This window comes from Loxodonta africana, chromosome 19 (genome assembly GCF_030014295.1).
Source record: "Loxodonta africana isolate mLoxAfr1 chromosome 19, mLoxAfr1.hap2, whole genome shotgun sequence".
NCBI classification, from domain to species: domain Eukaryota; kingdom Metazoa; phylum Chordata; class Mammalia; order Proboscidea; family Elephantidae; genus Loxodonta; species Loxodonta africana.
In genome coordinates this window covers 9,767,256-9,781,122 of record NC_087360.1, presented here as the reverse complement: position 1 = coordinate 9,781,122, position 13,867 = coordinate 9,767,256, and the positions used below count along the sequence as shown (strand labels likewise).

At 44.5% G+C, this 13,867-nt stretch overlaps 1 protein-coding gene across 12 annotated transcripts in view; it reads left to right on the top strand.

Annotated features, from left to right (window-relative positions):
* ATXN2 (ataxin 2) overlaps window positions 1–11,747 on the top strand; it is a 112,227-nt gene extending 100,480 nt beyond the window's left edge. For 6 of the 12 annotated variants that reach the window (XM_064272212.1, XM_064272211.1, XM_064272209.1 and 3 more), the window contains 4 exons: window positions 620–673; window positions 7,015–7,160; window positions 7,765–7,992; window positions 10,169–11,747. In XM_064272212.1, coding sequence (XP_064128282.1) covers window positions 620–673; window positions 7,015–7,160; window positions 7,765–7,992; window positions 10,169–10,504 — 764 coding nt within the window. In that variant the 3' untranslated portion in view covers window positions 10,505–11,747. Of the gene's footprint in view, window positions 1–619; window positions 674–7,014; window positions 7,161–7,764 lie in introns of all 12 variants that reach the window. The other 6 variants (XM_064272207.1, XM_064272208.1, XM_064272214.1 and 3 more) reach the window with 5 other exon arrangements.
* Window positions 11,748–13,867: the final 2,120 nt, after the last annotated feature.

Here is a 13,867-nt window from a genome sequence, read left to right as displayed (position 1 = left end):
GATAAGTTATAAAATATAGCAAACAAAAGGAATTAAAAAGCACCTGTTATCCCGTCCCCTGTTAACATTTTGCTGTTTATCCTTCCAGGCGTACTTAAACAGGTATACATAACTTTCTATAGACATATTTTAATAAAAAACTATAATATGCCCATGTTTAATATTGTTTCTAAACTTTCTGATCCACTACCAGACGTCTAATAAACATCTTTCAGAATAATTGCACTTCTATTAATAATGTTTTGCAAAATTATACTTGTTTGAGTCATTTGAACTGAACCTGGTGAATAATGTCTTACTTTGGTACATTATTTATGTCACAGTTGTTGAATGGAATGCCATGTTGGTCTTTTATTAGATGATAATTTTATTCCTTTCACTTAAGCAAGCCAGCTTTTGGAAATTGACACCCCAGCACAGAAGAACGGTGTCTTTCTTAGAACGCTATCTCATTTAATTCTGTAGCACTATTTTAAAATGCTCGTCGTCTCTTGTAAAATAAGAAAAGTGAATTGTGCATGAATGCAAAAACAGATTACTAAATATGTCAACCTTTCCAGAAGATTAGGAAAATGCACACCTCAAAAGGCTAATTTACCTTTCTATTTCCCAAATTCAGCATGTCCCAAATTACCATACAACAAGGAGACAAGCCCTTCTTTCTACTTTGCCAGTGAGTTGGGTTTTTTATACTAATTTTAATTATACGGTAAAACACTTTTTAAAGAATACGTGTTAAGGGAGTAGACTTGTTGAACAATATTTTCCTTGTGCCAGACAAAAGTATTAAAAAAAAAATATATATATATATATAAATCATTTAGAATTTTAAAAAAGGAAATAAAACCCAGCTTAAGAAAGCTGGAGTTAATAAATAATTCACTTGTTTCAGAATTAATTTTTGCATACCAAGCAAACATGACTATTTTGAAAATGCCTAATATTTTCCTTTTTCAGAGAAACTTCCTGAACAGCTCTTTTTTTTTTTTTTTTTTGTACCAAGTCACAAGCTTAGTATAGTTTTTTTAAGTGTCCTGGTAAGAAGAAAATTATCCTTACCACTATTTTTAATAGAATAAGGTTGATGAAATACTAAAGGAGAAACTTTTCCGAATTTCAGTCTTTGCATGAATGAAGGATTAAAATATTCAGGTAGCAGACACCTCAGGATGTGTCATCTTGAGCTTATGCAGGAAAGCTGACCTAGCCGCTTGGGTTCTACCAGCACAGCCGTGGCAGCGCAGGCTCCTTCTCCCTGCCTGTGAAAACGCCAGTGGTTGCACCAAGGTGGAAAAAGTTGGTAGGACTTAGTTTCAGAAATGAGCTTGTGTTTTCTCTGTTTGTAGGTCAGTACTCTAATGAGGCTAGTCGTGGTCTTTGGTATTTGCATAAGAAGAGCATCTAACTTGGAGAAACCCAGTAGAAATGAAAATAGTTTTCCACTGTGTGAAATACTGTATTCTAGAACATATTTAAGATTAAAATTTTTATGTCAGGGACTAAATTTTGAATTATTTGGAATGACTCAATGTCTAATTTTATTAAACGCCAGATTTAAGAAAGCGTTTAAAAAACATGTTGATCTTACATGTTTATTAATGGGGCCATGACTTGGTATCCAAAAATAAGTTGATAAAAACAAGGTATATGCATATTATTTATTTATTTGGTGCTAGGAAATGTTAACAAATTTAATCCTTTAATAGATGCTCTTTAAAAAGGAGTCTTGCTGTATGTATATACTATTAAAGGGAAACTATGTGATTACAGTTTGTTAAAAGACAGTGTCGTAACTCGATTTTATTATGTACTCAAATGGAGGTCTCAAATGTAGTTATCCTCACCATCTTACTGTCTCTGTTAGTAGTTTGGGAGTCAGATTCCTGGTAAGTAGCTAATAACAGATCCTTAATCATCACACCTAAGCATTAACTGCCTTAGCACAGCTTCCCCTAAGAAGGGAGTATCAGTGTGTTTTAAAAAAAACTAACAGGCTGCTACTTGTAATTTAATTTGCTGCTTCGTTTTCCCCTGTTGTTGTAAGCCGCATTGTCATGGTTTCATCCAGTTGCTTTAATTCCCCTTCTAAAGACTTTTCAGCTTTCCTTCACACTTCTCTTTTTCTGAATTTAACATTGGGTTGAAAAGTTGGAAGGTTGTTTTGTGACCTTTTTAAAGTTTTGCAGTGCTGGCAATCTCCCATGACTTGTGTATCCAAGGTCAAAATGACAAAACCTCGTTACAAATTAAACACACAGCCTTCAGGACCGAATCTGCTTCAGTAAAATCATGGCTTAGGAAAAAGGGTTTGGAACGTGGTTAGTGTTGTAAGGACTTGACCAGTGGCCTACTGAGAATTTCAAACGTTTATATCAAGAAACAGCAGGAGGTTGAGGGGGACTTCAGGACCAGGTGTGGTCCCTGGCTTCATTTGTAATTAAAACAGAAAAGCAATACTTCTTTGATTTGCTTGACCTGATCCCGCAGATCTCATGAAGGCCACTAAATTTTGATCAATAAAAGTTTAACTGACAGTAGCTGAATCAGAATTCCAAAGAGAATTCACTTTGTTGTTCAAGCACCCTGGAACCTTTAGCGGCAATGAGCACAGGGAACAGAAGGGGTGAAATAATTAGCTTGGCACTTAGCCCTCTGCTGGCAACTTCTTTTCCCACCTTCTGTTACGTTGTTTCTCTTACCCTGTCTTGGTGTCTTGTCTCTGTCTTCCCTTCTAACCTTTCATTTCCGTCCTGTCTCACCTTTGTTTCACTCTTAACTGGCCCTTTCAAGCTACCAGAATATATTTTTGTTACTAATATTGAATTAAAATATAAATTTCACATTTTTCCCAGTAAGCTACCCAGGTGTTGTATTTGAGGGGGGAAACAACTTCCTGGATAAGGTACTTGCTTTCATATCTGTTAAGCTAGAAGATGAACAAAGGAAAAGATTTCTAGGTAAACCTGAAATTTTATTTGTAGTTTATGATACATGTATTGCATCTGCTTGATTTTTTTTTTTATGTCACAATGCGTTGTAGTGTACTGGTGTTTAGGCAGGGAGAGAATGGGTGTTTTAAACAAAACCATATGTAGATTTACTCAGTTTGGTTTACTTGAAGCTCGTCCTGTGCATGCAAATTAGAGCATAGTTTAGAACATTGTATTTTATAGCCTTGAAATATTAATAGAGTCCTTTATTAGATATGCCTGTAAAAAATGCATAGTGAAAAACCTTTCATCTTTAATTTTCTCTCCAAGGAAATAGTTTCAAATTTCTTATGTTTTCCTAATTGATGAATAACTTAATTATAAGACTTTATGGACATCATTATTCTCTTTGCAATGGCTTTGCTTTTATGTGTAAATACATATATACGCCACCCATCTAGTCTTTTTCTTTATCCCTTTTTTATATTCTTAATACTTTGCTTACAAGGTAATTAAAAGTAAAATTTAAAACTTTTCAGTAAAAAAATAAATCTTGAATAAATGTTAAAAAAAAATTAGAAGCTATGAGATTCTGTGGAGCTCTGGTGGCTCAGTGGTTAAGAGCTTGGCTGCTGAGCCAGGGGGTCAGCGGTTAGAATCCATCAGCCGCTCCTTGGAAACCCTATGGGGGCAGTTCTATTCTGTCCTGTCGGGTCACTATGAGTCGGAATCGACTCAACAGCAGTGGTTATGGGCTTAGGAGATTCTATACTGTCTTTGTGAAACCCCATAAATAGAATTTGGGATTTGGAAATTGCTTTTCCTCAGATAGATTTAGTATTATTAAAATGAAACATTTAAGAAGTGTCCCATGGGGAAGATGGAGTTTAAACGCTGATGACTTGAAAATAAGGCAACGTGAATGACTCTGGAGCATCACTGCCCAGTAGAACTTGCTGGGAAGTGTTTTACAGACTGCTGTCCAGTACGGTACCCCCCAGACTTGTGGCTGTTAAGCACATGGAATGTGGCCAATGCTACTGAGAAACTAGGTCTGTAGTTTTTTAATTTAAATAGTTACATGTGGCTAGTGGCTACTGTATTAGCACAGCTCTAGGTAGATGTTAGTCTCCTTTCAGACATTTTGAATTTTAATTAGTTTTTCAAAAGACTAAAAAATTTTTACAAGTACAGCAAAGTCAGGTTCAAAATGAATAAACACATATGTTAAATCTTTTTCCTCGTTTACACCAATTCAGTGCCTAGACAGTTTTGAGGAGCTGAAAGTAAACTAAATGGGTATAATGGTGCAGGGTGGTGTTTTAGATTGAGTTGAAGGAAAGAAGACTCCTCTCACAGACTCATGGGACTGTGACACTCAAGAAAGCACTTAACACATCAGTTTTCCCAGCTGCCAGAAAACAGTCACCGACTCCTCTTAAAAATACCCAGAGGCTGTGTTGCCACAGTTTTCCTTATTGATACAGATTTTCTACTGTACGTCAACTCTTGTTAACTTAGTTGCACTCATGCAGAACCTGTACACAGACCAACAAGGCAGTATTTCAGACAGAACAAGGGGATACTGCATGGTTTAAAATCAAGAAGGGGTGTGCGTTAGGGTTGTATCCTTTCACCATATTTATTCAATCTGTATGCTGAGCAAGGAAACCCTGGTGACATAGTGGTTAAGTGCTACAGCTGCTAACCAAGGGGTCGGCAGCTTGAATCTGCCAGGCGCTCCTTGGAAGCTCTATGGGGCAGTTCTACTCCGTCCTATAGGGTCGCTATGAGTCGGAACCGACTCTATGGCACTGGGTTTGATTTGGTTAGGTTTATGCTGAGCAAATAATCTAAGAAACTGGACTATATGAAGAAGAGCGTGACATCCAGATTGGAGGAAGACTCATTAACAACCTTGCTTGCTGAAAGCAAAGAGGCCTTAAAGCACTTACTCAGGAAGATCAAAGACTACAGCCTTCAGTATGGACTACTCAACATAAAACCAAAATCCTCACAGCTGGACCAATAAGCAACACCATGATAAACAGAAGAAAGATCGGAGTTACCAAGAATTTCATTTTACTTGGATCCATAATCAACATCCATGGAAGCGGCAGTCAGGAAATCAAACGACACATTGCATTGGGCAAATCTGTTGCAAAAGACCTCTTTGAAGTGTTAATAAAGCAAAGAAGTCACCTTGAGGATTAAAGTGCGTCTCACCCAAGCCATGGTATTTTCAGTCGCTTCATGTGTGTGTGAAAGCTGGACAATAAAGAAAACCAAAGAATTGATGCCTTTGAATTATGCTTTGTGAAGAATATTAAATGTACTGTGGACTGCCAAAATAATGAACAAATCTGTTTTGGAAGAAGTAAAGCCAGAATGCTCCTTAGAAGCAAAGATGGTGAGACTTCGTCTCATGTGCTTTGGACATGTAGTCAGGAGGGAGAAGGACGTCATGCTCGGTAAAGTAGAGGGTCAGTGAAAAAGAGGAAGACCCTCAATGAGATGGGTTGACACAGTGCTGGAACAGCGGGCTCAAACATAGTAATGATTGTGAGGATGGCGTAGGACCAGGCAGTGTTTCATTTTGTTGTATATAGGGTCGCTGTGAAGCAAAGCTGACTCAACGGCACCTAACAACAACGACATGTTAACTCTTACAGTCAGGAAACTTTTACCAGTGTATAGACAAAACTCCTTTGTTTGATTTACACTAGAGGTTCAAGTATTTCCCCAGCTGTGGTGTTGGCAGTGGACGCACAGATGATCCCAGCACTGGCTGTTTGCCTCACCCTTCCCTTTTTTAAGAGAGACATTTGCACTGGGAGATAACCAGTTGGGCTGGAGTGTTGGTGGTCCTTTGCTTCGTATGCCTAACCCTCCACATAACATTGATGTGGGACACACCAAGTCATCTGTGTTTAGTGACTACCTGAAGCCTTGCCTCTCTCACTGCTGGAGGTGTAGGGTTCGTGATCCCACAGCAGTGCCTGCTTCTCCCTGACCCATCCCCCGTGTGTCCGTATTTGCTAACATGTTCTGTGAAGACCGGGAGGAACTGCTTTGGAATTATTTGTGCGTGGGCTCAGCTTCTAAAGAATCTTAGGATTACTGTCTTGAGAAAAGACTGGGAGTTAATGCGTTGTTCCAACTGTATCTTGAGAAGACTGTCCTCAGCTCATTGAGACATCATGGGTAGGTTTGTATCGTGTGCTGGTTGGTAGTCATGGGAAGCAATGAACACAACTTACTGTGTTTCTGATTCTCGAATTGCTGTTTTTGGAAGACACGAGCAGATGAGTTTCTACGTCTTCTCCCCGCTTTGTCCCAAGGGTTGGCCTTAGCGGAGACTTACTAAGAATTGGTTTTTGGTTCTTATCTTTAATGAACAAAGTATCACCTAAACTGGCCCATCCTATTTTCTTTGAAGTTCCTCTAGCTAGTGAAGTCCCTTCTAAAGGGCTGGGGGCTCTGAAGGGGCTGATTTTCTTACATAGCTTAGGTAATGTCGTCTGTGCGATTCTGTAAAGCAGAGGCCCCAGGGGACAAACTAAGTGACAGAGTGGCTCCTCTGATCAGCCAAAGGAGGTTTAGGTCATTTGGCCCTGAAGATAGAGCCCTGACCCTGGCACATGTGAGCAGAGATGACTTGTACCACCCTCCCTTCCCACCCTGAAAGCGTCTGTGCCCCCTGGACACTGCCAGCTCCAGGGCAGTAGCATGGTGAGGTTAGCCCGATGATGGCCTTGACCTGAGCGTGAGAGTGTGATCGAGTTGTTTCTACCCACGCTTTCATGTTGCCTGTTCAGGAAAACCTAGTGACGATTTTAAGAGTAAATTCAAACTAACTAGATTTTATAATAAAATGTGTACAGCTGTGTCAGCATATGAATCCAATGCTAGTTTCGTTGTTAAATAATGAGTTTACACTTATTTTTTCAAGAAAATGTATGGAGAGTGGTAATGGTGTAAGTTAGGTGTTTGCACTCATGGAGAAAGCTCAGCTGACGAGACATAGTAGAACAATCGAGATCATCACATGTCGGTGTACACTCTCCTTTTTCTTTCTCTTCAGTTTCCACTGGTTCCCTTGCTCAGCAGTATGCGCACCCCAACGCTACCCTGCACCCACATACTCCACATCCTCAGCCTTCGGCTACCCCCACCGGACAACAGCAAAGCCAACATGGTGGAAGTCACCCTGCCCCCAGCCCCGTTCAGGTAAGGAGAAAACAGAGGCCTTCAGAGACCCTCCTTTTCCGTATTTACTGAGCCCTTTTCAAGTGCCCGGCCAGGTGCTAGGTACCTGGAGATGAAAGCACGTGGCAGCCCTTCTCTCAGGTAACCTGTGTGTGGTTCAGCAGGCTATGCCTCCTGGGGCTTTTAGTCAAATACCATGATTGGGTAAGGTCAATATTGAACGTCCAATTTAACATGTAGTGTATGTAAAGAACTGGGGGGACTTATAATGCCTTGGGACATTCCTATTGTGTTTTGAGGGTTTTTTTGTATTCGTATCTTCAGTTGTGTTTGTTAAGGATCAGCTTTGACATCTGTTCACTCCCGGGGGAAGAATGAGTCTTGTTTTACCTCTGCTTGGTTGAGAGCCTGGAACTGTCAGGCTGAGAGTCAGGCTTCTGGTCCCCAGAAAGGAGCCTCTGGGCAGGAGGCAGCCCCGGCCCTGCTCTGACCACCCCATACATTCTCGCACTTTCAGTGCCCCTCATCAGGGCCTGTTTTCACGCGCGCAGAGCTCAGCTTTGGGTGTGACCCTCAACTGCTTTCTGTAAAGTGTTTTTCTCAATTCTTGCTGGTCGCTTTGCAGCACCATCAGCACCAGGCGGCCCAGGCTCTCCATCTGGCCAGTCCACAGCAGCAGTCAGCCATCTACCACGCGGGGCTCGCGCCAACCCCACCCTCCATGACACCTGCCTCCAACACGCAGTCGCCACAAAATAGTTTCCCAACAGCACAACAAACCGTCTTTACGATCCATCCTTCTCATGTTCAGCCGGCATACACCAATCCACCCCACATGGCCCACGTACCTCAGGTAAACCAGCTTTAGCCAACTTTCTGTCAAGAGCAAGTAGGATGTGAAGGTTGTCAGATCAGCAGCAGAGCCAGAAGCTCTCTGGCTAGAATACCCTGTGTGTGGTGCCTTCACCTGTTCCCTTTCCCTGTGCGGTACATGTGCTCTGGCCCGAAGTGAGTGTTTGTGTGGTTTTGTAATGGAGTCAGTGGAGTTGCTGACTGGTCAGCCCTTAAACGTTTCCCAAGTGAGACCTTAAAGATACCTTTGATTCTGGAATGCAGCCCAGCCCTTCTTTCCTTTCTGTGTCTGCTTTGCTTTGTGTATATGGCCTCATTGCTGTATACACACACGTATGTATACATCCCCCGACCCACACCCCCACACACACACCCCTGAAGCCTGGCAGGGAGGGTGGGCCCCCCTACGTGCTGAGCTCTCTGCGGCCAACCCTGGGCTTGTCAGCTTGAATGTCAGTCTCGTGGGTTCCAGAGACGTCTCACCAGTTGTGTTCCCTGGCTGTTCATACATCTGCTTTGACCATATGTTGTACTTGAAAGGGTGTGGCCTTGTACATCGGTGCAGTGAGCACCAGGTGTTCTGAACCATTTTTCTTAATGAGCAGCCTGGAGACACTTGGGAGCTCACCTCCAGTGTAGTAAGGTTCTAACGGTGGAAAGGTGTGTGTGCTGTCTCAGTGGTTGCTGTCTGCGTCAGCTGCTGAAAAAGGGCCAGTGCAATCCAGGCCAAGTTGGATTGTCTTCCTGAGGAGGAGTGGCACTGAAGCTGGCTCTAGCACTGTCCTTGTGCCCTCTGGGGCTTGATAAGGGTGAACTGGCTGTATGCGATGGGTTTTTTTTTTTTTTTTTCTATTTTGCTATTTTAACAATACAACTTCCTTGGGTCGGGTCTAAACTAGACCCACCTGATTGAATTCCATTTTAGGTCAAATAGTGCCAGTGAGGTCTGGCCTGGTGTGTCGTTAGGGATTTGTCTCAGTTGGCTCTGACTCTCAGGAGCCTGCCTTGTAGCTAGAGGTTCACCGCTCTGGGCAGTCTGGGTGTCCTCGTCCTGCCAAGTGTAGGTTCTGTAGGACAGCGCACTGCAGTTGATGATGTGCTTTGGATGGTGGGGTGGGGAGCTGGTTTGGTCCGGCATGGGCCAGCGTGGTTTGGCTGAATGAGAGCGTCCTGAGAGCCGGGGCCCTGCAGGCGTCTGGCAGAGGCTGGTGGCTTCGCAGGTATGTGTGAAAGTGAGTTGGGTTCCTAAAGCCTCACTTTTGTGTTTGTGTGCCGAGAGTAAAGGTTACCACTTACAGGGAAGCCCAACATGCCATGGGCCCAATTGACTGTGTAAGAGAGTAAAAATGGCGTTTCATTCAAGATTATCGTGGCCTGGACCAGTGCCCAGTGTGGGAGGCAGGAAACAGGGCTCTTCCTGGCCCTGCCGCACCCTGCAGAGCTGGGTCCATCCCTGGGGCTGGCTCTGGCCACCTTTCCATCTAAACAGGGAGACCATGTGGAATTCCTGTCTCGGTACAGGGACACTGGGCCGCCCAGATGATCACTTCAGATTACCCTTCCTCAGCTCATGGAGCCATGAACTGCTACCTTCTCCTTCTCCATCAGCGGAAAGGGGACCTGAGAGTCTCTCTTCCTGCCCTGATGCACTCTTCAGTGAGCTGTGCTGGTGGGCAGGCAAGCAGCAGGGGGAGGGACAAACTAGAAGAGGTCTGAGTGACCCATAAAAGGGAATCTGACAGTCCCTGCCTTTATGATAACCTGCTTTCCTATTTGAAAGAGGTGTTATCTGTAAAAATACGTGGAAGCCAGACTCTGAATCATGGCATCTTGCCTCATCTTCAGTTGAGAAGCTACCCTTGGCTCAGCAGTGTGATCTTTGAGAGGGCCCCACCTCACACACAGACCCAGCGTCCCAGATCTTGACGACTAGGCCGAGGTCGCCCTGCAACCAGGCTCACTGGTGCCTGTCCCCAGCTTGCAGGATCTGACAGAGGGTGAAGCATGTCTGTAGGTCAACTGATAATGCCCTAGAGAGTATCCCCAGAGAAAAGAAAGGGCCCTGCAGGCCCACCGCTGCCCTTTCCTGCGAGCCCCAGCCCAGTGAAAGGAACACAGTTGACATGTTGTTTAAGCGGAGATGTTGCCTGTATGCGTAAAAGAGCTCTCTGTTTCAGGCTCATGTACAGTCAGGAATGGTTCCTTCTCATCCAACTGCCCATGCGCCAATGATGCTAATGACGACACAGCCACCCGGCGGTCCCCAGGCCGCCCTCGCTCAAAGTGCACTACAGCCCATTCCAGTCTCGACAACAGCGCATTTCCCCTATATGACGCACCCTTCAGGTGAGGCGTGTGTGTGCAGGGGCCGCCGGGGCACCCAAAGCATTCTGCTCGCACAGGGCAAAGGGCAGGCAGGGCCAGCGCTTCACACCCCACGTTGGAGAGCTAGCAAGATCCGTTCCAGTGCGCACAGTAGGGACTGTGACGGTCAGCTCAGTGTCAGGGCCTGAGGCTCCCGGAGCCTAGTCTGTGTGTTCTTTGGTCTCCAGGATTTGGCTTGATGAGCAGCAGCAGCAGAAGTCTGGGTGGCTGGCGCATGCCTAGGACTCAGTTGGCCTTCTTTGTTACGACAGGCTGGACAGGGCGGCGTGTTCCGTCCTGAGGCCCAGCAGTCTGCCATGTGGGGGGTTGTCACCAGAGCAGAGTTTGAGTGGAGCTCTGAGAACACTCCTGGTGCACAGGTGCTGTGTGTGGTTGGTGGTGAGTGCAGTGTCAGCTCCAGTCCACGCCCCGCAGGGAGGCTGCCGTGGCTTTATTCACAGGCGAACTTCTACTCTGAAAGCAGTACTGGTGCTTGGCCTAGTATTTTGGGAGGGGGTACGTTAAGTAAGGCCTTTTTCCTAGCCCATGGGCAAGAAGTCTTGTAGGAGTTTTATCTGAAATGGTTTTATGTCTGACTGGTTTGTTTCTACCCACCCTCCCTCCCCCCACCCCCCCATGCAGATGGGAGGGAAAAAGTGAATTTAATCTTGAGTCTTGCTGAGCTAGCACAAGGATAGTGTACAGTCGTGTGCTGCAGACACTAGGCTCATGTGGTGTTGCCAGTTTTGTGTTTAAATATTCCCTTTTCTTTCTTACAGTACAAGCCCACCACCAACAGCAGTTGTAAGGCTGCCCTGGAGGAACCCAAAGGCCAAATCCCCTCCTCCCTTCTACTGCTTCTACCAACTGGAAGCACAGAAAACTAGAATTTCATTTATTTTGTTTTTAAAAATATACGTTGATTTCTTGTAACATCCAATAGGAATGCTAACAGTTCACCTTGCAGTGAAAGACATTTGGACCGAATAGCGGCATTTAGGAACTTGTGGGCCGTTCCATAATTCCATCTGCTGTTCAGAGTCCCGCAAGTACCCTAGCTCTGCTTGCTGAAACTGGAAGTTATTTATTTTTTAATGACCCTTTGAAAGTCATAAACACATCAGCTAGCAAAAGAAGTAACAAGAGTGATTCTTGCTATTACTGCTAAAAAAAAAAATCAAGACTCGGAACACCCTTTTACTAAACTCAACAAAGGTTCAGTAAATTCTTACCGTCATACCGGCGGATTATTATTTATAAATCAAGTTTGATGAGCTGATCACTGTCTACAGTGGTTCAACTTTTAAGTTAAGGGAAAAACTTTTACTTTGTAGATAATATAAAATAAAAACTTAAAAAAAATTAAAAAATAAAAAAAGTTTTAAAAACTGACATCAAGTTAGTGTGTGTTTGTGTAAGCTTCTCTGTTGAGGAGATGTGCTATCAAGCCGGGCGGGCTGAGTGTGCTTTCCTAACGTTCCAGGAGGCAGTTGTCAAATGATTTTTCTTCTTCACCTTTAGTTCTGGTTGAAGGTATCTGTAGAAAAAGCCAAGACTGAGCTATTCTCTGAGGTGGATTAGCAGCGGCTGCAGGAGGAGGAAGGCCGGCCAGAGCTGGGCAGCACTGAGCCCCCACGCCCTCAGGCTGTCGCTGATCCTGTAAGCTTCCTTTTTACTGTCTGCGGAGCCCACATGAGTGGTGCTAGATGAATGCAGTCTGGGTGCAGCATCTTGTCTGTCTTACCAGTAGGGGGCAGGAGATACTTTTTATAAAAAAAAGACTGTCAAAACTAGAGGGTAGGAAGGCTTGACAAGATGCAGGCGTATACACAGCAGCTTACTGGTATAAAAATAGGCACCTGTTAATGTCCTCATATTGTGGGAGGGGGATCAAGGGGAAAGCAAGTGTCTGAGCAGGGGTAAGGGTCTTGCAGAGAGGCCACAGTCGAAGAAAACAGAGCCGGTAAATATCATGGCAACAAATAAAGGTTCTGAAAACTTTTAAATTCACATAGAGCAATTTGTACATTATAGCAAAATTTGCATTATTCAAGAATAAGTTACTTGTACAGTACATAAACAATACATAAAAATTTGCTAGATACCTTCTGGCTGTAATGGTACAAGATGAATCCACTTTCTGTGTCGTCGTTACAATGTGCTGCTTATTCCGACCACGCACTGGGTGTCAGATGTGTCCTTGTTAGGAGGCAGTGGAGAACTGTCAAGTCCCTCTCCTGTGGGGGCTTAGAACTGACATCTGCAATAAGAGACTTAGCCCTGAATGAAAGTATGAAGGGATCTCAGTCTACCCTCAGGGAAGAGGTCAAGGCCTTGTTTTTAGGTTAAGAAATTGTTATGTAAAAATAGTGTTCTCTGGCCCAAGATTTTAATGACTGCTATTCCTTTTTCCTACACGATCCAGAAATGATCAAAGGCAGAAGATTTATACCAGATAAAGCCATATGGATTGCTGGTCTAAAATTGAAGGCAGGTTAGTTGACTTAATTCTTTGGTGCTGGTGACTGTTAGTGTTAAAAGTTGACTGAAGTCAGCTGAAGGAGGTGCCGGTGCTGGGGGCTGTCAAGCTATGCTTATTTCCTGTGATCAGATAACCGGAGGGGTCCTGTGGTGCTCCGGGCCTTGGCTTTCGAGGAGGGGGGTTGGCTGGCAGTGGCCAGCAGGGAGGTGCCCGGGGAAGAGCAGGCATTGGCTCAGCGTCACGTCCCCCCAGGCCGAGGGGGCTTTTTGTCAGGATGTATCTGAGCTGTGCTGGCAACTAGGACGTGTTTAAGGAAGGAGATATTTTTCTTGAACATTTCAGCCTGAAGCAGTCTGGGGTGTGATGTCCACTTCTGTGTCACAGGTTCTGAGCTTATACTTTGCAGCCAGTGGGCAGAGCTGCTGGTCGGCTGGACCTGGTTTGCCTCTGGACACTACCTGAGAGGTGGCAAAGAAGTGGGAGCCCTTGGCTGGAAGAGGCCCTCTCCCCGATGGTCAGACATCTGGCTGGAGGGAGTGAACTTACTGGGTTTAGTTTCTGCCCAGCCTGCGTGGAAGGAAAAAGAGAGATCCAGACTATTGCTTATTCCTTTGGTTCACACTTTGCGTGGCACTGCATTTGAGAAATCTGCTTGATGGGTAGAAAATAAAGGAAAGCAGGTGTTCTTAGAAATAGACCACAGTCTGGATCAGGTTTGGGTTTGCTTCAGCAGTCTTTGACAGCACTCAGGAGTTTTTGGTTTTAAAAGTGATGCAGAGGAGGCTGCTTGCCCACCCCCACCCCCCCACCCCCCCGAAAATTTTGTTTTCTAGAAAAAGTCTGACTCAGAGTGTAGAGAATGGCTGGAGGGAGCAGACCAAGTCCTCGCCCCAGGTAAGGCAGGCAGGACTGTTGGTTGTAGGCCAGGGTTTAGTTCGAGCCTCTGATGGATGTATCTATAAATGCTAAACGTCCAGTTTCCTAGAAGCCACTGCAGTGGCTGTACTGAATGGCTCTGCAGGCACCCAGG